Source organism: Charadrius vociferus, unplaced genomic scaffold (genome assembly GCF_000708025.1).
Source record: "Charadrius vociferus isolate BGI_N301 unplaced genomic scaffold, ASM70802v2 scaffold450, whole genome shotgun sequence".
NCBI lineage: Eukaryota > Metazoa > Chordata > Aves > Charadriiformes > Charadriidae > Charadrius > Charadrius vociferus.
In genome coordinates, this window is record NW_009646931.1 from 2,814,042 (window position 1) to 2,835,571 (window position 21,530).

The window sequence follows — 21,530 nt, forward strand, 5'->3', positions numbered from 1 at the left end:
TCCCCACCGCGGCACCATTCGGGTTCCCAGTGCAGCACCGTGGGCTCTGGAGGAGCAAGGGGAGTGCGGGGCTACGCATTGTATCTGGGGAGTAGAAACAAAGGGTTTAAGTGCGTGAGGCAATTAATGGGACATAACGCCTTGTATCCCAGTAAACCAGTACTAAGAAGCTTTGTAAAGATGACCTGAAAGGTTTGGTTGGATGTTTCCTGATCACCCACGTGGTTATCTGTGTGTGTGACCAACCTCAGCTGGCAGCTGCTCCTGCTGTCTGCCTGTGGTGCTGTGGCATCCAGGCAAAGTCCAGGAGCCCCTCTGTTGGAGGTGGTTTCCTGATCCCAGCTGTAAGACCACCTGGAGATTTTGTTCCTGCAAGTTAATCGCAGATTGTAGCCACACAGAGCAGGACAGTGATGCAGTTCCAGAGCAGCCAATTCCATTGTTTTCTGCAATTTCTTCGGCACTGAGGCTGTCTTTGTACTTAGCTCATGTTTGGATTTCTTGACATCGGCAGGTGTCAGATGCAGGAAGATTGCATTTGTTGGGTATTGGATTACAGTTAACTGTGTTTGTCAGACCCTGCCCGTTCTCTCCGCTTTGTTGTGGAGTTCTGTGGTGTGTGAGTCTCTATGGAAATGGGATTGGATGTGGCTGGCTGGCACCACTGTCTCTTGGAAGGGTGTGCAAATGTGAGTAAAGGCACTTGAATAAATTGCTGGAAGTGCCTGTTCAAAGCTTCTGGCACAGATGAATTTCTCTACACAAACTAGGAGAAGTTCTGTTTCTGTGCTGGTAAGTAGGTTTTAACGGATAGGGGAAAAGGAAGCAATGACAGAGTAATTGCAGAATAATTCAGGCTAGAAGGAGCCTCAGGAGGTCATCTAGTTTAGCCTGCTGCTCAAAGCAGGATCACTTTCATTATGACTGTATTTATAAACCCCTTCTGCCTAACATCGTTTTTACCCTCTTTCTTCTACTTGCCAAATCTCCATGCAGACAGTTACTTGGCAGTGCCAGCTCCAGATGAGCTCACTAAGTGCGATGAAGAATGAATGCATACAGATGGTGACCGAATTACTTGCACAGTAACCTGTTGCAAAAAAATCTAATCTTCAGCCAGCGGTCTCACCTGCCTGCTCATAAGAGTCTATCTATATGAACTGCAAAATGTTTCCATGGTCTAAAGAGTGCCAAGATTAAGTATTTAAATTCTCCAGCTTCCAAGAATAATTATGCTAAGAATGCAACTACTAAATACTGTTTGTCTTGTTATCAGTGTGAATTTGTTTGAAAAATCTGGTCTGTAATCCAGGGCACAGTGTCAAAGGTAGTAGGTAGATTGTCCTTAAGCTTTTTTTGACGCAGGGGAAATGTCACCTTTGTCAAGACTTGGCAGTCTTCCATTCTAGCTCAAATACAATTTGAAGGTTAATGCTCTAGGTATTTCAAAGACCCCTGTTTTATTAGTTGTCATTTCTCTTGTGTTTTCTGTTGTCCCCTTTCTTTATAGCACAATGTTTGTAACTCTTGAGGTAATTAGCTAACTGTCTGGGTGCTTTTAGCACATGACAGGAGCATGGTTATTATAACTATTTTATGTAGATTTACCTAGAGTTTAAATTACTTAGCAGATTCAGGGAAAGCAACGTGTCTGAAGTGGCGTAGAAGTCATTGTAGCATACATGTCTGCATATTTGTGTAGAGCCCTTAAAAGGTCTGTGATTCTTGGCTGCTGTGGCCATGTAAGTCATTTAATGAACTAGTCAATGTAAGCTGACTGTTACGTATCTAGAGATGTAATTAATGGAATGCTTATAAAAGCATGTGTCTCTACTGAGATAAGGGACATGATTTTTTATAGCTTCTATTTGTATTACTCAGAGCACTTAATGTAGTGATTAACTTCTACAAAATCGATTTGTCTTACAGCTTGCCTTGAAGGGATCTAACTATGCTGGTCTGCTGGAGCGGCATCGCATTCATACAAAAAACGTGGAGCATGTTGTAGACAGTTTACGGTAAGAATATATGGCTGTTGAGAATTTCAGACACAGTGCAAACATCCATGGATTAGAACAAAAGGAAGCTTTATGTTACAAGCTGTAATAAAATAGGAATACTGAAAACAGGATGGTGCAGATGAACAGTCATTCCTGAAACAATCGTAATGTGGACTAGCTCAGTTCAGTTAACTAACACACTGCGTTATTATCATGAAAACAAATGAAAAAGTTGTAAAGAATTTGTGTGAGTGTCAAATGATTATAAGCCAGATATCACTGTAATTATTCCTTAATTGCACATCAGTTTTTCAGAAGGATGTGACAAGAAGCAGTATAGGACACATTCAGGCTTTTTCTGCACTTTATAGGAATGAGAAGATAGAAGTTCGTCTTGTTAAACGTCGAGAATATAATGAAGAGACAGTTCGGTGGGCAGATGCTGTTATATCAGCAGGAGGTATGACTTTATGGAAGGGAAGTATTTGTTTCAGTATGTTTTCATAGATAAGTTTTTCAAAAATATTTTGCAGTGTGTGGAGCATCTGGAGGTATGCACATTTTGAAAACAAACTGCTTGTCTAATTGTCAGAAAATATGACAAAATGCAATGGTTGCGACCACCCTTTCTACCTCTAGTATCTAAAACTGTAGCACTAGGAAGTGAATCCTGGTGCATGGCCACTTTGGAAATGTTTAGTTGTTTGTGTAAAACAGTATAAACTGTTGAATTTAGTATAGTTTTCAGTTAAAGAGGATGAAGTGCTGTCATGTGTTTATACGTAGCCCTAAACCCTATTCTTTGTTTTTTGGTATGTGAAGTGGTGGAGATTAATGTACTACCTTTTCCTCCCCTTGCTCAAAGTGTCTTTTTTGCTTTTGCACTTAATTGCAGTGACTGGAGTATCTAGTTGGATAGCACAGGTAAAAGTGTGCAACTTTTGAGCAGCCTGTGCCACTGATTAGAGCTTTTTAAATGAACCAACAGAGCAACTAACCTGTTTCTTTTTAACTTTGGATTGCAGCAGTTCATTCAGCGTTATTTTTGTGATTTGCTGCAGATACTGCAGTGTGTTGCTGGGCTCTGACATAATGTTCAATCATCTGTGGCAGTTAAGACTTGACCACTGCTCTGCTTTTCTCTCCTCCCCACTGGTCGGCTTTACCCTTAACCCCTGGATACCATGCAATATGGGTAGAAAGGCATATGTGTGCTTTCTGAAGCATCCTAATATACTCTGCAGATTTCAAAGAATTCCTCTAAGCTGAAGATCAAAGCACCAGTTTGGTTGTGGCAACATTTGTCACGGTTATGAGGCAAGCAGCTGGGTTTTCAGACCTTATATCTTGGTGCAAAGACTGATCCAGGTTATAGTTGTCCTTCTGTTTAACAGACAGGAAAGAATATCAGTATCTGAAGAAACCAGTGACACTTAAAGATTTCTACTTCAGCAGTTTTAATCTCAGACTTCTTTTCCAAGCATGCCTATTTGGGGCCAAATAAGACTTTTAAATTGTGCCTTCTAGGAGAGCAACTGAGATGGAACGAAAGTAATTGTTTTCATGTGATTCCCAGTAGAATTTGGTATTGTTTCCTGTCTCCTGTGGCTTTGATTAGCGATACTTTCTAAATTTATTTTCTTAAAGACTTTCTCTTACCAGCTCATAAACATACAGGAATTTCCATAAATTTCTTTTTGAACTTGCTTGGGCCAAATTCAGTTGCCTCAACACCTATAGCTGTCAGATAAGTTGTATTTTTTCCAATCACACTTGCCATCTTTAATTCACTTGTCACTGCTTTGCTTTGAAAGGTGACAGCAGTTTTGTGGTCCCATTTTATTTTTGTGCAGCTTACCTCATTGGTTGTTAAGAAAAAAGCAGGTAAAGGTAATGCTGAAGTACACATGAGATTATTTTGTTTGGGGTACTAGAATGTGCAGTGAAACTAACTTTTGTTTTGCTTTTTCTGTAGGTGATGGTACAATGTTGTTGGCAGCCAGTAAGGTCTTTGATAAGTTTAAACCAGTTATTGGAGTGAATACTGATCCTGAAAGGTAAATACATATTTGGGAAAGCAATGCTTTATTTAATATCAGGCTCAATATGCATCTGTTTTCGTGATACATGAGGCATGCCTGTAGCATTTGGCAGTGTTAATATCTGTTTTAGTAGATTGTAGATATCAAGTGAACCTGTTGTCTTATTGGAAAAGTTTCCATGTTGAGTTATGCTGTCTCAACTGAGAGGACGTTGAGTAATATCGGATAAGCATGGCTGTGTTAAACTGCCGCAGCTGTTTTCACACACCAGTGTAACAGGACTTGCAGCTAGTTAACTTGTGTTACTAACCAGAAGTCTGAGGCAGAGATGGCGGTATAGAACAGAGATAGGAAAAGAGACTTGCCAAAAGCATCTAAGTGTGGTGCCAGAACACACAGAAGCTTGGTTTCATTACGAAGAAGGTGAGTCCTACTGGAAATCCGATAGGGCCTCAGACGAACAAGTTTGTTCTCGTTTCTTCATGTAGGCCATGTCATACCTCAGAGGACGCAGTCTCCTCAGCCAATTAATGGCATTTAGTTGTCCTATTATAAACTCCACACAAGTTGCATTCACCTAGCCATAAGATTGATTTGGGCAGGTGGATACAGTGTATTAGTACTGCCTGGTTGGTATAACCTTCAAATGGATGGCAAGTAAAACTCAAAATTCCCCAAGGGTCTTGTCTGCTGAGATTTCCAGATTTAGGTTTCTGCTTTTGATATGACCGGTTGCTTTAACGTTAGTGGGTAAGAAAGTGGTGGCTAAAAGTTTTAATTCCTTCCATACCTCACTCCTCTTCCGAAACTTTTCTAATGCTGTGAACAGATATTCTACAGTATGAAGCCTGAATAGCAGGGTTCAAATAACAAGTGCCTTCAAGTTATCAAATATCACTCATGAAAGGGGAGCAGTGTTTAGTCTTCTGGCTTTGACACGAGATTCTTTTGATCTTTGGCATGTTGCTTACCTGTCTCATATCATGAACTTATGTGTAAATGGAAGAAATTTTCTTTCTAACTTGCAAGGTTTATTAAGCTTGAATTCCTTGCCTAGAACTATGGGGACAGGAATTATATTAGTACCTACATATTCCTGCAGGATTACTAGCTGAACAGCCAGTTTTTAGGGGGAACATGGGAGAAATACCCTATGTATCACACACACATACGCCAGCAGCTGAAAGGGGTGTATTGTGCTGATGTACTATTATGTAAGAATAGTATATGTACATAAAGGTCGAAGTGTAGCTTTGCTTGTGTAACAGAAAGATATGTTCGTTTTGTTTTGTTTTTTAAAAGTACCAAATCTTAATAGTTATACTGTCATTTTCATTGTCCTTTTTTGCTGCCAGATCGGAGGGTCACTTATGCTTGCCTGTGAGATATACACACTCGTTTCCTGAGGCACTACAGAAGCTTTATCGTGGTGAGTTCAGGTAGGATTCACTGATCTTTGGTTTTCCAAAACATATTATGGTTGGAAAATACTTACTGATGTGCAGTTCCTAAGGAGCAGATGATGCTTAGTAAAATCTTAATGCCTCAAATCATGAATTCTGTGTAGAAGTTTACCATGTTGAAATATGGGTTTGGGGTCAGGAGTGAGATTGGAACACAAAGGATAAAGTTGACTGCAGGTTCCAGCAAGAAGACTTTTGTTATGACTTTTTGTAGTTTATTTTCTTTTCTGACTTAGCAAATTCATAAATGAGGAACTGCATTCTTGTAAAGGGTATAATGGTTTACATGTTTTAACACTCGAAAGCATATATAGTACAGTGATGAACCATACTAATAGAAACTAATGAAGCCTATACAGTTAGGAAATCGTCACTTTGTTGCATCTAGGCGTTTGGTGATTAAGGTAAAGTGGCTAAAATTTTGTTAACAGATTAGTGTAAGACAAAGCTTTTCTTTATGCTGAAGATAGCTTGACGTTTTCAATACTAGATTGTCTTAAAATAGAGGAATCTCACTTGAAATTAGATGGAAGCAAGCTGAATTTTAAAGGACAGACTAGGGAGGAGTTCTTTAATAACTATTTAAAAAGAGACATTGTTCTTCGGTGTGTTAACATTCCAGAATGCTTTTGTGATGGTAAACCATCAGACAGAAATGAGTCATTCATGTGCAAATACATTGTGATTGGGTTTTGTTTGTACTCCTAGCATATTTAATTTATAGCTTGAAGTGTAAGTGTATTTGTGCCATAGAAAAATTCTGAAATTAGGTGAATATGGTCATTAGGATTGATTAGAAATAACTGGAGGGGTTTCAATAGGTATTGCTAAATTAAAAGGTACTTTCAACTCACATATTCTGAGACTTAGAAAACAGTAGCTTTCAACTCTCCATCATGCTAAGCTGCTTAGGTAAAGCTTGATAATCTACGTGCTTCTAGTATTTTGTTGGATGCCACATCATATTTTTGTTGCTGACACTCCTGCTGTTGCTCTTTATGGAGCTGAAGCCTCACCAGAGTGAGAAGGGATCTCCCTTGTTATTTTTCCAGAATAATAGGAACTGATATTCCTAAGCAAGGACCTAAGCAGGTGTTTCACTTGGCAGTTCTTAGATTTATTTGGCCCTAAGGCCACACTTTAAAATAGGTGCGTAACTGGATCAGCCCATTTGTAAGAGCTTCTGGTTCTCTCGGATTTGCATATGGACAGTGCAGTGCCAGAGACTGGAAAAGGGGGATTGTCTTTTCTGCTTATCCTTGAAGTGTCAGCTATTTTAGTGCAACAATCTGTGTAAGCCCTTTACCTTGTAGTCCCATGAAACAACCAACATTATTGATTTATGAAGGACAACCTACATCAGTCTACACATGATTCTTTTCTTGATGGTCAGTGGTGTAGCAGGATCTCAGAATAGGGGTACAATAGAGGTGCAGTCCCATTTTCTAATTTTTTAGGGGTTTTGACGTGTTGTAGCATGAGCATTGTAAGGAGCCAAGCATAGTGATATTCATTGCATGCTGTCTGCCTGACTAACTAAAAACATACTTGGAATTTAAGGTCAGATAGGGAATTAGACTAAGGATGTGTTGAATGGGGGTCTACAAGGATGACAACGGGGAAGAATTAGTAATGTAGTCATAAACAGTAAGTCTTCCTTGCTGTAATTTTAGGAAATGTAAGTTGGTTACTGCCACCCAGATATCAACCATATGAACTGGGAAAAGATGTACTCATAACATTCCCTTGTGGTTTGCTTTCTTAATCAAAACTACTATTGCTGTTTTGTTTTATGTAATCTCTGAATTGTAAAAGGAAAAAGGAATTGATACCTCCTCTTGGAAAAAATAAAAAATCTGAATGTTCTAACAGCTTAAGGATGAATGCCTTTTATATCCTTCTCTTTCTTCATTTGAATTCCACTTAAGCATCCTAAAGTTCCTAGACTAGGAGAGATTCATAAAATGAGAGGATACTTGTGGCCATTATGTATAAAAGGGTGGACAGAGCTGCTTTTCTGGACATCTACAAGTGCAAACAAACGGTGGTAAAAATACAGCGTGTATTGCTGTATAAATTCCTGAGAGCTGCTTGTTCTCCAAATCATTGCATCAGTCATGAATTCAGAAGTTAGGATCACATGCCTGAAAAATGAGTTGTTACTATTTATAGATCACATTATGGATGCTTGTAGACTACTTTGGCTGGTGTCCTCTTATTTTACACATATGAAAAACATTAGGTAGCAAATTGGCAAGTGTAAAGTATTTACATTTTAGTATGATTAACTTTCTAAATTTAGAAATGATAGTGGAAGCTATAAAACTTGAAATGTGACTTTGAATATATTGAACTTTTAATATTAAGATGCTCTGCGTTGAGAGTGAAGACTCTCTGATCCTATCTAATTGTGTAATGAATATTTCAGCTATTGATACCAATTTCTTTCTCCTCTCTAAGGTGGCAGTGGCGGCAAAGAATCCGACTGTATCTTGAAGGAACCGGTATTAACCCAACCCCTGTAGATCTACATGAACAGCAGCTAAGCCAAGAGCAACACAGCAGGGCTCACATAAATGAAAGATTCCAGGATCAAAGTAGGTTAAAATCTGACAAAAATATAATCACTTTGCTATAACTTGGAGAAGCAGTTAAAGATTTGTAACACTTCAAGTATTTGAAGTCTGGTTGCTGTATTGAAGAGGCAGGAAGAGACAGGTCTCATTAGCTGAAGAGCTGGATTAAGGTTTTTAGAAGGGAGTATTTTTTGTTTCTATGTATTTATCTGGACTGTACACTTAGAACCACTTTTCAGTATTAACAGTAAATTTAGAGATGTTTTTAAATAGTATTATCTGCTGATAAAATACCTGAGCTTTTTTAAAATGCGGTCTCTTAGGGTTACTGTAGACACTTGGGGTTACCACATGAACTTTTTTCCATCATTTAGCTGCTCCATGCTAAATGTGCATGTGTGTATGCACGCATGCTCTTGTGGTAGGTTAATTCATGATTGAAAAAGCTGGTCACAGACTGCCAACAAGCAAATGAGAAATTAGAAGTGAGAATCTCTCCCTGGGTAATTCTTTAGTCATCAGACACCTTCAGCTGTTTTCTTTATGATGGATTGAAAGTACATGATTCTATCCTTAAACTGCATCTAGCACTGCATTTCTTCACTGAGAAGTCCTTAGTTAACATGAACAATTTGTTAATCCCCCTTAATTACCCTGTGGTATAAAGTCTAATTCTTTGAACTTGATTCAAAATGTCTGTTGAGTCACTGTCAGTGAATTTAACTGTGCTGGAAGAGTGACTGACTGAATAGAAGACTTCAGTCTGTTTGGTTGCCCATGAGTTTTCAGGGAAAGCAATGTCTGAACATAAGTGTCATTGCCTTATTGACCTTGGCTCAGATATTTGTACTCTCCAGTAAAGGACAATGACTGGCTACAGACTAAATCAGTAAAAAATTAAGTCCTTGAACAAAATGGGGCACTAGGTCTAGGATACAAACTGAGGCAGCAGAGTGTGTCCTCCAATGAGCTGTGAATTGTTTTTGAAACTTTGGGTTCTTGGGCCGTGATTCAAAACTGTTACATTCAATATCTGCAGGATCTGACATTTCTGGTCCACATCTTTTACCAGTGAGAGCACTCAATGAGGTCTTCATTGGGGAATCTCTTTCATCCAGGTATGTTTAATTGTTTGTTGTTGCAGCAAGGCACAATTGATGATATGTCTTTGTTGTCAGATTTCAGTTCTACTCCATGAATATATAACGCTAATTGTATTGTTGCTGATTACAAAGTGTATTTTCAGAAATGTAAGTGCAGTGATGTTAATTTCTGGTTTTCCACCTGCCTGTCTGACCATTCTTTCACCTTTCGTTATTCCTGGCTGTTTTCTTTCCTCTTCATTGTTTTACTCCTTTCCCAGTTAGTTCTTACATAACCAAATGCCTTCAGTTGCCAGCTTTACAGTAGATTGAAGATTTAAATGTCTGTCCTTAAACTGCCTCCTCTCCTGCATCTCTTCTTAAATATCTTTTCATAAGGTTTTAGCATGACCAAGCAGAAATAGCATTTAGCATGAGCAAGTACTCCTTTCCCTGCCTCTCTGTCATTAGAGGCAAAGGTATCAGCCTGCCTTTGGCAGAAGCTTTGTTATTGTAGGAAAACACTTATTTCCTTGTTTTGAGAAACAGGTTTGTATCAAATCCTAGTGCTGCATTTTCCAGGATACCTTTGACTGTCCTTTCTGTCCTGGAGATCAGTGCATTTCTGCCAGCCAAATGATAACAAGAAGGATGTGGGGAATGTGATTGGGGCTGTAGGAAAGGAATTAAAACATGATCTTTGGTCAGGATTTGGCCAAACTTTTACTTGTATTTCATATCCCTTTTCCTCTTATTCTGTATCTTAAAAAAAAAAAACCAAAACAAAACAACAAAACACAAACACTTTAGAGTGTACCATCTTGTGTTTGTACAGTGCCTGGGACACTCTGATTGCTGCTGGAAACAGTATATATGTTCCATGTGTGTTTTGTCTTCCATCTAGACTGCAGCCTCAGACTGGCATAAGGAATTACTCTCAAAGAGATACAAATTTTGCTCTCTACTAAATCAAACCTAATTTTATCAAGATCTAAAAACTTTCTTTAACATACAGTGATACAGGAACACAAAGCTGCTTTCCAACACTTTATAATAGCCCTCTAGTTCTGAGTGTCACAAATACATTGTACTCCTTGGTTCCAGCATATTTGAGAAGTGTTGAGGGACACAATGCGTGTAGGAACAAATCTCTAGTAATAAATACTGTGTAAACAGGACCTTACACTTTAAGACTTAAATAATGATGTCACACAGATGAATCTTCTGTGAGCTTCAGATGCATGAGTCTGCTGTATATTGCTGACGCGGAAGCACGGACAGATACACCATGACCAATATGATCAGGGTAAATGCCACTTTATTGCACAGATAGCTCAGCTAATATAGACAATTTTCTCCCGCGCCACGCAACACTCAAGCAATAATTGGTTACATGCATAGTTCAAACAAGCATCTCTACTATATGACTGGCTAGCCCCAGCTGTTCACTCACCTAGTTATCTACTTCTATGTTTTAATTAAAATCCTGCTTATCGGTACGTTCAGCAACAGTTCTTTCCTCCCTCAACATAACTCAGACGTTCACAAAACACAATTTGACCTTCGACATTCCTTGAAGCTTACACTGTCATCAACAAGTTCTCAGTGCTTGGGGTGCTCACAGGGTGACCATTGATCTCTTAAAAATTCTCCCACAGTATATTAAAACAAAATGACTCTAGGTACTTCTTCCAAGGTCATATGGTGTATTTCAGTTAAGAAAACAAGGAAATTGAAGAGAAAAAAACCCAACTTTCAGTTTGCAAAAATTATCTTAAACTGAATCAAGCTGTGCACCTGTGTTCTTAACTTGCTTCTAGTTCTTTCATCTTCCCATCTTCTCAAGGAGTGAATATACAAAATGCCCTTAGTTACTAAGAGTCTAAACTGTTTGACACCAAATATTCAAGAGGTGTACTCCTCGTTGATTCATGCTGAAACATTCATCACCTAAAACAGCTCAGTAAGCTCCTTTTACTAAGAAAGGTGAAACTCAGTCATGCTGAACACAGTGAATGCGGTGTTTTTCTGTTATTCTGAAGACTGTATGTTTGAATTAGGCCTATGATCATCAGTAACTTTAGTTCATAAATATACCCCTGGATGTTCTGAAGCTTACACAGAGAGACTGTCTGGTCACAGTTGGAACACCTAACATTAGGAATCCCCTGATATATGAATAATCAGAATCATCATGCAGAATGATGATTGTGCCCCGAGAGTTACTACATTTGAGTTATGAGAAGAGTTTGCCCTGGACAGAAACATAAGCTTGCTGACTGTTGTAGAACTAAAACTGTTAGTGAAGAACCACAGTGGATTTTTAATTACTGAAGTGATCAAAAATTCAGTTGAAGCCACGCTGTTACTTACTGATGTTGGACTGTTTACCTCTTAGTGTTCCCTCATGTAATTTTATGAGACTAAATCACAGAATAAACACATTTTTTTGGTATTTCAACAGTTATGCAAGGAAGGTAATGTATTTGTAGTTTTCAATTGTGAGTCCAGCAAACACTACTTGTATATGAAGCTATCCCAGATGAACTACAGAATTGTTCTTTGTGTATAATTTAATATGAAAAGTGGCTGCAGAAAAACTGCCTAAAAGTTCATGCTGCAAATTACTTTTGTCCATTATCAAAACTGCTATAAAACAGTGAATCAAAAGCGGTGCCAAATTAGAAGCACTGTGCAAAGCTTGTGAAATTGTCATCCAGATTTGAAACTAGCCCTTCTAAATTTTTACGTGCCTGATAAGGCTGTGTGTTCTGTCTTATTCAGGGAGAACTTTAAGTCCTGCAAACCCAGTTTTAAATTCTCGCTTCATAGGGCCTCCTATTATGAGATATCAGTTGATGATGGTCCTTGGGAAAAACAGAAGAGTTCAGGGCTTAATGTGTGTACTGGAACAGGATCAAAAGCCTGGTAAGTACGTGTTGCTGCTTTGATATAAAATACCTCTTCAGATAAGCTAAATGTGCCTATTTTATTTGAACATGTCGTTCATACTGAGACTCTCTTGGGCTATGGGTAAGTCAATGCATGACAGTTATGTCCAAGTATTCTCACTGTCAGTTTGGTTCAAAGCTGTCTCACGTGTATGAGAAGAGCAGAGCACCCCTCACTTGTGGGTATGGAGAGAAGAGTTGAAAGGGTGAGGAGCTGAGGCATTGAGACAAAAGTTTACCTTAGGTGTAATTTTGGTGAATGTGGTTGCATGCCACATGTGGAGATGAATGGTTGGCGGTGATGGAAAGAGATTCTGCTCTGACTTGCAGAGCATATTGTGGGATCTCTGAACTACTTGTTGGCTAAAATCGAAATGCTTAGATGAAGTACCTCAGAAAACTTAGAAAAATCTAAGCTCTAATAAGAATGGGAAAACATGTACTTGGAAACAGTGTTAAGTTTCTCTGGCACATCTACTGTCCATTCTCCTTCCAAGCCTCCTGCCTCTTTCAAACTTAATTGAAAGGGCACAGTCTCTTTGCCAAAATATTCCTCTTAAACAAAGATGGGCATATCTAGGCAGAGCTGTGCTAGCTTAGTCAAAGGGGTAAATTCTCTTAGCTTCAGTTTAAACAAGCTGCAGTACTGCATGTAAGTCTAATCAATTTAGTTTTGAGATGTGAGAGAGGTGTACAGTGAGAGCCTCTTTCATTTGGAAATGTGGCTGTGCTTATAGTTTAAAGTTGTACAGCAGGCCTTGGGTTTATGTGGCAGGCTAAGATGAACTAAAAGTGAAGCTTCTAATGAAATTCAAAAATGAATATTCATGCTGCTACCATGGTTACTGGGTTTTACTCTTCATTGTAATTCAGAATTTTGTATTCAGACAGCATAACTTGGTCCTGGAGGCTGCCAAGGATGAAATTGGCAGACTGCTAGGGGAGCTTTCCTAGCGTTCAGTACCTTGGGAATGTACAGTCTTAATTCAAAGATGTTCTTACGAATTTCATTTGCTTATACATTTGCTCTGTACTGAGCAATCCCAGAACCAGGGACCAGACTCCAGGATTGCCTGTCTCCATTGCTTTAATCAGTGTGTACTGCTGGACTTCTCTAAACTGAGGCCAAGCCTCAGTGGAGTGATCTTCCTTAGCCTGTGGTTTAGGGGCTCTCCTGGGATTTCAGACCTCCTTGGACTGAGAGGCATTTAAATGACCAAGTGCTTCCTTCAGCTGCTAAAACTTGCATAAAATGATATCTAGTTGAGAGAGAGAACGATTTCAAACTGTGCATGTCAGTTTTTTGTTACCATCTGCTCAGGCTTGCAGGTAGCAGTAAGTATAAGAGAGGAAGCCTTGGACAACCACCCTCAGCAGCTCTGTAGCCTGTTAGATGTATAGTGGATGTCTGTTGCAGTCTGAGGTGTTTTACTGCCGTGACAGAAGGCTGGACTGAGGATTTCATGCTGTATTGAGACCTGGGCAACTGAGATGCTCACAGTACTGCTGCACAGAGGCCATGATTAGTACCTAATCCCTTTTGATCCTGGGCACAGGCTGGAGACTTTTATTGGAGTTAGGTTTGGTTCAGACTGATGCTTTATGCTGGCTTGTCATGCATCTAAATGTGGCAAATGCAAAAGTGCCTGATCTGAGTGTTCCTTTTCTGTATACCTTGATTCTTGTGAGATTCAAGCACAAACCTTGACAAAGTTTGTATGGACAAAGAGACATAATGCTTGTAAAGAAAGTGTTGGGAGAGAACAGAAGAAATTAATTAGTAAGAGGTAAATAGAAGGGATAAGAACACGCACAATCTGTAGAACTGTCATGCTTCAGTTTTTTAATGCAGACTTAAATCAGCAATCATTGGGGTTTAGAGGCAGGAGGGTTATTGATAAGGAGACTACAATCTGTGTATCGTGCTCTTCTTTCCTGAAGGCTTCACTTAATGGATAACTAAAGTTTACAAAGCCACAGGTAGATGTCAAACCAAGAGTTAATTTCAGACATTTTCTTAGGAAACTAATGTCAGCTCACACTTAATAGCATTCCTTATTTCTTTTTTTTTTCCTGTTGCTGAATATAGTTTTTCATCTCTATGCAAGATTTTTTGTTTTGTTTTTCTCTCAAGTTGTATCGCTTAGCAAACAAGACTTCTGCTTCTCTGCCTAGGTCCTATAATATTAACAAGGTAGCACATCAAGCTGTTGAAGAGATCCTTAAGATTGGTGAGTGAACAAGGTGTCATTAACTGGCTAAGTTTATATAAAGATACACCTTTCTAATTGGGGCTCTTTCTCTTGGCTCAACAGCTAAAAAGCATGGAAGTTTGAATATGCCTTTGAACACGGAACTAGTACAAAAAGGTTAGTGACAAAGGCAAGATTTCTTTAAGGTATCTTAGCTTTGACAAGTTCATTTTGTTTGTACTCTTAATGTTCAGTGCTGCTGTAAGTATTTTAGCACTCACGGAATGTTAGTCTTTCTTACAAACATGATGTAGGCACATTTGGTGAAAAATGTCCGATTTGATATGAAGGCACTTCTTTAGACTTTTGTATGTATAGATCGTCAGGAGAATTTCAGTTCTCCTAAGATTTGAGACACTTAATATTTAATCACCTGAAGAGAGCTGTTGAGTGTTCGTCATGCAATAGAACTGAAAGGAATACTCTGTAAAATTAATTTTTTTTGCAGGTGAAGGCTATTAAACAGATGGCTATTTTCCTCTGGAAAAAAACTAATCACTAATTTTTCTATTTACAGTAACAAATGATTACAATGAGTCCCTGCTCTACAGTCCAGAAGAACCAAAGATGTTTTTCAGTATTCGAGAACCTATTGTAAACAGAGTTTTCTCAAGCAGCCGGCAGCGTGGCTTCTCTTCAAAGTAAGTGTTGGCTGTAGCAGTCACTGAAGAGTTACCTCATTCTGTGTATTTGTCAAAGTATGAGTGATCCAGGAGTTTCCCTTGAAGTATTTCAACATCCAGTTTGTGTTTTGAGGGGCTTGAGTATTGTTCTCGTAACAGCAGGAAGAAAATGTTTCCAAGTTGTGTTATGCCTTTTTAATGTTTGATCAATGCACAATCTTACAGAAGAAAAGAATCTCACTGTGCCCAGTTTTGGGTGTGTGCAGTTTCCTTCAATATGAGACGCAGGCATTGACAAACTGCAGTGAAATCAGGAAAGGGCCACTGAGATGATTACGGGGCCAAAACATGTGGTGTATAAAGGAAGGATTCAAATGGTGCCTTTGTTTAGCCTGGAGGACACAAGACTAAGCAGGGTGGATCCAGTTGCCAGTCAACAACCAATGGATGGTTACAGAGGGCACTGAGTTAAACTCTTTTCAGAGCAGAATATGAGGCAACAGCCATGACTTTATAGGATCTAAGATCCTGATAAAAAAAGGAGACAATTTTCATGGTGAGAATGATCAGGCAGTAGAACAAGTTGCCCAGAGATTGTGCTATCATTGTCCTTGGAGATACTCAGAACTTGACTGGGCAAGGCCCTAAGCAACTGCATCTGTCTTTGAAGTAAGGCCTGCTTTGAGTGGAAGGCTGATCTAGATGCCCTTCCAAACTAAATTATTTGGTAATTCAGTCATTTTAACTTTGGGTACTTGTGCCAGGGGAGTTTTAGGTTAGATACTAGGAAAAATTTCTTCACCAAAAGGGTTGTCAAGCATTGGAACAGGCTGTCCAGGGAAGTGGTGGAGCCACGAGCCCTGGAGGCATTTAAAAGACGTGTAGACGCGGTGCTGAGGGACATGGTTTAATGCTGGACTTGGCAGTGTTAGGTTAATGGTTGGACTCAATGATCTTAAAGGACCTTTCCAACGTAAAAGATTCTGTGATTTTTCTGGAGCTTGCCACAATTAAATATATACACATGCAACTGTTGGTTATATGTTCAGAATAACTATGTTGAGAACAGTACAATATCGCATGTTAATTAAATGTTAATTCAACCTTTTATAGCAAAAATGTAAAGGAGCTCTGACTTGAAAGAGATCCAAGTTCTGCTCCTTTTGAGCCACATCAGTGTTACAGCAACATTTTATGACCTAGTAATAAAGAACATCTCTGGCTACTGGAATAAATATTACGATACTATATGCGCACTGTGCATGTGTCATGTCTTTTAAACATATACTGCTTCTTAGTCATTTGGATGTGGGAGTTCTCAAGGGTGAGTAAATCGTAAGAGATGGTAAGAGGAGAGGTTAAAATAGGAGCAAAACACTGCTTTTACCTCCGTGGGTTCTACAGGACTTGGTCTTGTCTTATTTGGAGTCCTCGGCATGGGATATACTATAAAAATTATACTGGAGCTACAAATGGCTGCATACCTCTGAGATATCTGCCCATTTTTCCTTTTTTTTTGCTGCCTGTCACAGTTATCTTTGGTTCTTGATACTGGACATCTCCCCGTTGCTGTTCTTTATCTTTTTTTGACATAGTAGCTGCCCAGAGTGAAATGGAGGAGTGGGAAATGTCTCCATGTTCTTCTGCAGTATCCAGAGTTGTCTGTGTTTTTAGTGATGCACAAGCCAATTAAGCTTTTACACTGTGACTGTGCGTCCAAGCTTTTCATAATTGTGAAAGATGTGTCTTCCTAAAAATTTAAGTGACCGGATAATTGTTGATTAAATTTTGGATGTCGGGACATTGTCTAGACCAAGGCCTAAATCATAAACAATCAAGGACATGCGTGTAAGACTGCAGTCTTGCAGCTGCTCTGGTATAGCTATTGGTTCCCATCTAGCAATATGAAAAAGGTTTGGAGAACTCTGTATTTAATGGTGTTCTGGCTGTGTACATATGTGAAGGGATAAATTCCAATAGTTGAGTCAATTTTCCTCTGTAAGTGAAATGGAAGATGATCAGTAGCTGTGTTCTGTCTTGTCCAGCTCTAAAAGAGCTGCCTTAAATCTTACAAGCTTAAATTTAAATTTATTAGCTAAAGATGTAGAAGTTGAACTCTAATATTGGCAGTAGTATGCTGTAATACCTATTTATGGTGTTGCCTGGCCAGCATTCTGACCTTGTGTTTGAAATTACTTTCCATTCGCTCTGTGAATGATTCATGTAACAAAATAGACTGTATTCATATCAAAACTATTTGAATTTCAAAGATTGCTAGTTGAAACTGCATATTCCACATAACACCATACGTTAGAGTCATAAATTAATTGAAAACTTTTCTGTGAAAGATTAAGTAAATCACTATTAAATGGGATCATCAGTAGCTTTCTTTAAAAAATACACCTAAACTGCAGCTTTCGATATCAAGGGTTATGTTATAGGTTGTTCTCAGACTTCTGGAGCAATAGTGTCCATTTGAACAAGTCCTTCATTCCTCTCTGGACTCTTTGCTATGTCTATACAAAGTACTGGTCAGTTGGGGGGTTCTAGTGCTTAGTACCATGCTACATTCTTCTCTAAGTGTGCTCCCATGTGATAAAGCATTTATTGACCCATGCAAAGGAATGTACAAGAACCAGTCTTACTGTTCAGATAAGTGCTTGTGTGAACTACTTAATTTTTAAGCTATTTTGTGAAAACTTATTTTTTTGGTTTTTTTTTCACAGAGTCTGTGTCCGTTCCCGTTGTTGGGATGCATGTATGGTTGTAGATGGAGGAACATCTTTTGAGTTCAATGATGGGGCAATAGCTTCAATAATGATCGATACAGAGGATGCACTGTGCACTGTTCTGCTGGAAGAATGAAGCACCTTAGTGTCTTCTGCTGAAACAATTCTGGATCCAGAGAGGGAACTCCTGGGGATAGACAGCACATCACAATGCTGCATTATATTGGAAGTTGGCCTTTCTGGATGCAAGAGCATTTGGAGGAAGCTTGAGATGCTTTTCATTCCTTTGGGTTGGGGAAACCTTAGCCTGGTATTTAAGTTCTTTTTGCATCTGGTATAAAAGAAATATATCTGAAGTCTTACCTCTAACTTCAGTGAAAATTGACATTTTAACCTGTAAGGCAAACATGAAAGAATGTCTTTTTAAACACAGGTAGATGGGTTCAAGTATTAAGTCAGTAGCATTAAATATTCAGATGTACAGTTTTTTTAGTAAGAGTTTGGGAATGATGACACTAAATACCTTCATATATATACTTTTGTAGAAAGTATAACTGTCAATCTAGCAATTTCATGCAAGGATATATAGATTTTGGTAAATCCTGATGTTGGCATAATAGAAATGGAAATACAAACCTTTTTTATGTTTTTCAAAAATTTTACAACTTTGTAGTTTCATACAAATTGTCACAGGTTTTTTTTTTTGCTCTTCCAGTATTTTTTCTACTTTGTAGATTTACATCAGAAGTAAAAGTCTGGTTTAATCACATCTTGAATGAGGTAGCTCTTACTTTTTCTCTTTGGCTAGAGAGGTACTTGAAACCCAAGGGTTTTCTTGAGCCTTTTAAGAGGAATATACAAACTATAGGAAACATTGAACTAAGATATACTCCTTCACTGAATGGATTAGCTGGCTAGCAGGTGTTCTGTCACAATAGCGTATGTAGGTGGGTATCATTAAGAAAGATATTTGGCCTTATCAAGTTGAATGGTTTGAAATTTTAGGTTCTGGGGTTCTTTATAATTGAAGAAGAATGAGATGTGCTGTGTGCTAGTAGTTGGAGTACAAGTTAATACCTATATGTCTCCCAGTTTTCCAGGTGTGTGTTTTTAACTTCCCCAGAAAGTGTAAATTTCCAATTCTATGCTGAATTCTAATGATACTTAATTGGCAACAAATTAATTTTAATTTTACATGCCTCTGATCGTGTAAGGAAGTTGATAATAGGAAAGAAGGTCTGATTATAGAAGAGGAATTGACTTTTTAGATAATGTTTTAGAGAAACTGTGAACTATGACTGCCTTTGAAAGTCTGTGCATTGCATAGATGAGAGGGCAGAATTTGACAAAATAAAGATTCCTACAGCAGGAACTCTTCTGCTGTGTGACTTGAAACAAATGCATTTTGTCCTGTCTACTACAGATCTATTTCGAAAAGTGAGTTTTCTTCAAACTACTTTTGAATTAAGAGACTTCTGTAACAGATGCTGTCAGGTCTAATGGAAATGTTCTCCACTGTGGCCAATCAGTGTATTTATTGCCAATCACAAAATGCAAACTGATCTTTATAGGTAGAGGAAGTGGATAAGGGATTTTTTTTTCCTTCTCTACTTAATGTTTGTATTCACTCTAACCCAGAATTTAGAGGAAATTGATTTGCCCAGACCATTCAATTCTAGGAAAATGTGACACTAACAAAGGCTTTTGAATAAGCTATCACTGTGTACATGTCACCTTTTAAGTATGCTGCAGATTGAATTATTTACACTGTCTTCTTGAGTTATCAGGATTGGAGACGAGAAGGGGAAAATCAAAGTAGCTAAATACTCTTTCAAAACTTGGCAAGTTCAGGAACTATCAGTAGAGCTCTTCATGTCTAAAACAATCTGCAAAACTGCTCTAAAGAAAGATACAAAAGACTAATCTTCCTTTAGAAAGCTGGCTGCACAGAGACTAGGGTGTTTTAGTTATTCTTAATCCATCTGTAACCAGTTAAGGACAGTTTATGTGCCTCTGCCTAGTATACTAGCCAATATGTTGTTAAGATTAAAAAAAACACCCAACAAAAAAAACACAACCCACCAATGCCATTAATACTGATTTATGACTTCCTAGGACTGTACCACTGCATTAAATCAGAGATTTAGGTATTGAAAGTGTCCTTGAATACCTGCATAGACAAATTACTAGAAGAAACCCTGTACCCTACTTATTTTGAGACATTTGTGTGCTGTAATATTTCAACGAATACTGATTAGTCTGATCAGGGTGATTACCTCTTAAAGATGCCTGTCATTCCTTATTATGAATGCTGAGACTAAAAGGCAATGTTTTCTAGGCCATAAAGATCCACAGTATGGTCTGGCTTAGTTGGAGATTTCATAGTCAAAATTCCTAATTTACTTGGCAAAATGGAAACCTGACCTACTCATGAGTGGCCTCTACTGGTTTTGTCTGTATTTAATTGCACTTCTGTTGAAGCATTTACTGGTGAATGCTTGATTTACATAACTAGGATGATTCAGAGATCTATAATAGATAACAGTAAGCAGCTACCTTTTTTTTTATTATTAAAAAATTGTAGAATCTTTTTTAAGGATTCTTTATTACAGGGGATTACCATACAGACAACTTACCTGGTAGACAGTATTTTGTGACAGGACTGAGTATTGGTTTAACACGGATTTAATCTGCCTGGACTGGCAGCAAACTCTGCACCTCTTCTACCTGCTGAATCAAACCTGTGATCTTTTCATTTAGTGCCAGTCCACACTGTGTTCTGCTAAACTAGACCTGTCATTCTTTGCTTTTTAAAAAAGAAGTGGTGTTTATACATTATGTAATAAAAATTAATAGATACTTGAAGCTGTCTTGTGCCTTCTTTCAACTTTGAAAAGTGTTTCCTGTGCTCAGCTTCTTCTTACTGCACAGTTTGTTTTGAATAATGGCTTCTAAGCCTTCATGCTTTGGGTAAAATGCAGAGACTTATATATGTAGCAGTTTTTGGTATGGATTGCTTGGAGCTACCAAATAACTTTTTTCAGTTCAGAAAAGGTCAGTGGTGCACCCAACCCTGAGGACTCCCGTTATGTGTCTGCTACAGCTGCCATCATAACCAGTAGACCTGCAATAGAAACATTTGTCCTCTTCCAACACTGAAGCTGGTACCTAAAGAAACAAGTTCAGGACTACTACTTCTAGCTACAGCCATACTACTATCCCAATTCTGTACAAGGTTTTTAAGCAAAATCTACTAAATGCATGATGATAACACCCTGTAATTTAAACCACCATTGTTTAGACATTGCTGGAGCAAATTCCTCCTTTTATTTTAACCCATGACACAAAGTTGTTAGCAAGTCTGCGAAAGCATTCTCCCATCCATCAGTCATTTTGTACAATATAGAAATTCCTTAGATCTTTATTAAATGCAAGAGAAATTGTATGGGGTTACATTGTGCATAGGGAGAAGAATTTACAATAGTGCTGTGCTGCAAATATTTACTTTTTTTCTTAAAGTAATTTAAGGCAAAAACCTCAGGCTGCAAGCTGTGAAGCAGTACAGCATCAAGTGTCTTCCAGCCTTCCATCCAACATTCAGCTTTCACACGGTATGTTGCCCATTAATTCATTTGTAAGGGGCACAAGCCCATTAGTGACTCAAGTGTTACTTACACTCTGGTAAATTTAATAAAAATCAAAACAACTTAGAATAGATTAACAAGATAATTCTGTATTTGCTATACTGTAGAAAGTCAAGATAAATATCAAATTTTAGTACTCACACAATCTTCCCTCAGTAATTAATCTGT

At 38.3% G+C, this 21,530-nt stretch overlaps 2 protein-coding genes across 2 annotated transcripts in view; both read left to right on the forward strand.

Moving 5' to 3' along the window:
* Positions 1 to 3,504, forward strand: part of RANBP3L (RAN binding protein 3-like) — a 50,693-nt gene extending 47,189 nt beyond the window's left edge. The window contains exons 12-14 of the mRNA XM_009894713.1: positions 1,930 to 2,018; positions 2,372 to 2,460; positions 3,395 to 3,504. Coding sequence (XP_009893015.1) covers positions 1,930 to 2,018; positions 2,372 to 2,460; positions 3,395 to 3,504 — 288 coding nt within the window. The remainder of the gene's footprint in view (positions 1 to 1,929; positions 2,019 to 2,371; positions 2,461 to 3,394) is intronic.
* NADK2 (NAD kinase 2, mitochondrial) lies at positions 174 to 17,854 on the forward strand. Its single transcript, XM_009894680.1, has 12 exons — positions 174 to 197; positions 1,930 to 2,018; positions 2,372 to 2,460; positions 3,976 to 4,057; positions 5,398 to 5,481; positions 7,966 to 8,102; positions 9,121 to 9,203; positions 11,925 to 12,091; positions 14,290 to 14,345; positions 14,430 to 14,483; positions 14,884 to 15,007; positions 17,716 to 17,854. The coding sequence occupies exons 4-12, from the start codon at positions 3,987 to 3,989 to the stop codon at positions 17,852 to 17,854; spliced, it is 915 nt and encodes a 304-aa protein (XP_009892982.1). The 5' UTR covers positions 174 to 197; positions 1,930 to 2,018; positions 2,372 to 2,460; positions 3,976 to 3,986.
* Positions 17,855 to 21,530: the final 3,676 nt, after the last annotated feature.

Excerpts from the sequence above, each read along its gene's own strand:
- NADK2 (XM_009894680.1), top strand. The coding sequence starts at position 3,987 with ATGTTGTTGGCAGCCAGTAAGGTCTTTGATAAGTTTAAACCAGTTATT. Across the intron at positions 5,482-7,965 it reads CTTTATCGTGGTGAGTTCAG|GTGGCAGTGGCGGCAAAGAA; the intron begins GTAGGATTCACT and ends CTCCTCTCTAAG. Across the intron at positions 14,346-14,429 it reads TGAAGAGATCCTTAAGATTG|CTAAAAAGCATGGAAGTTTG; the intron begins GTGAGTGAACAA and ends TTGGCTCAACAG.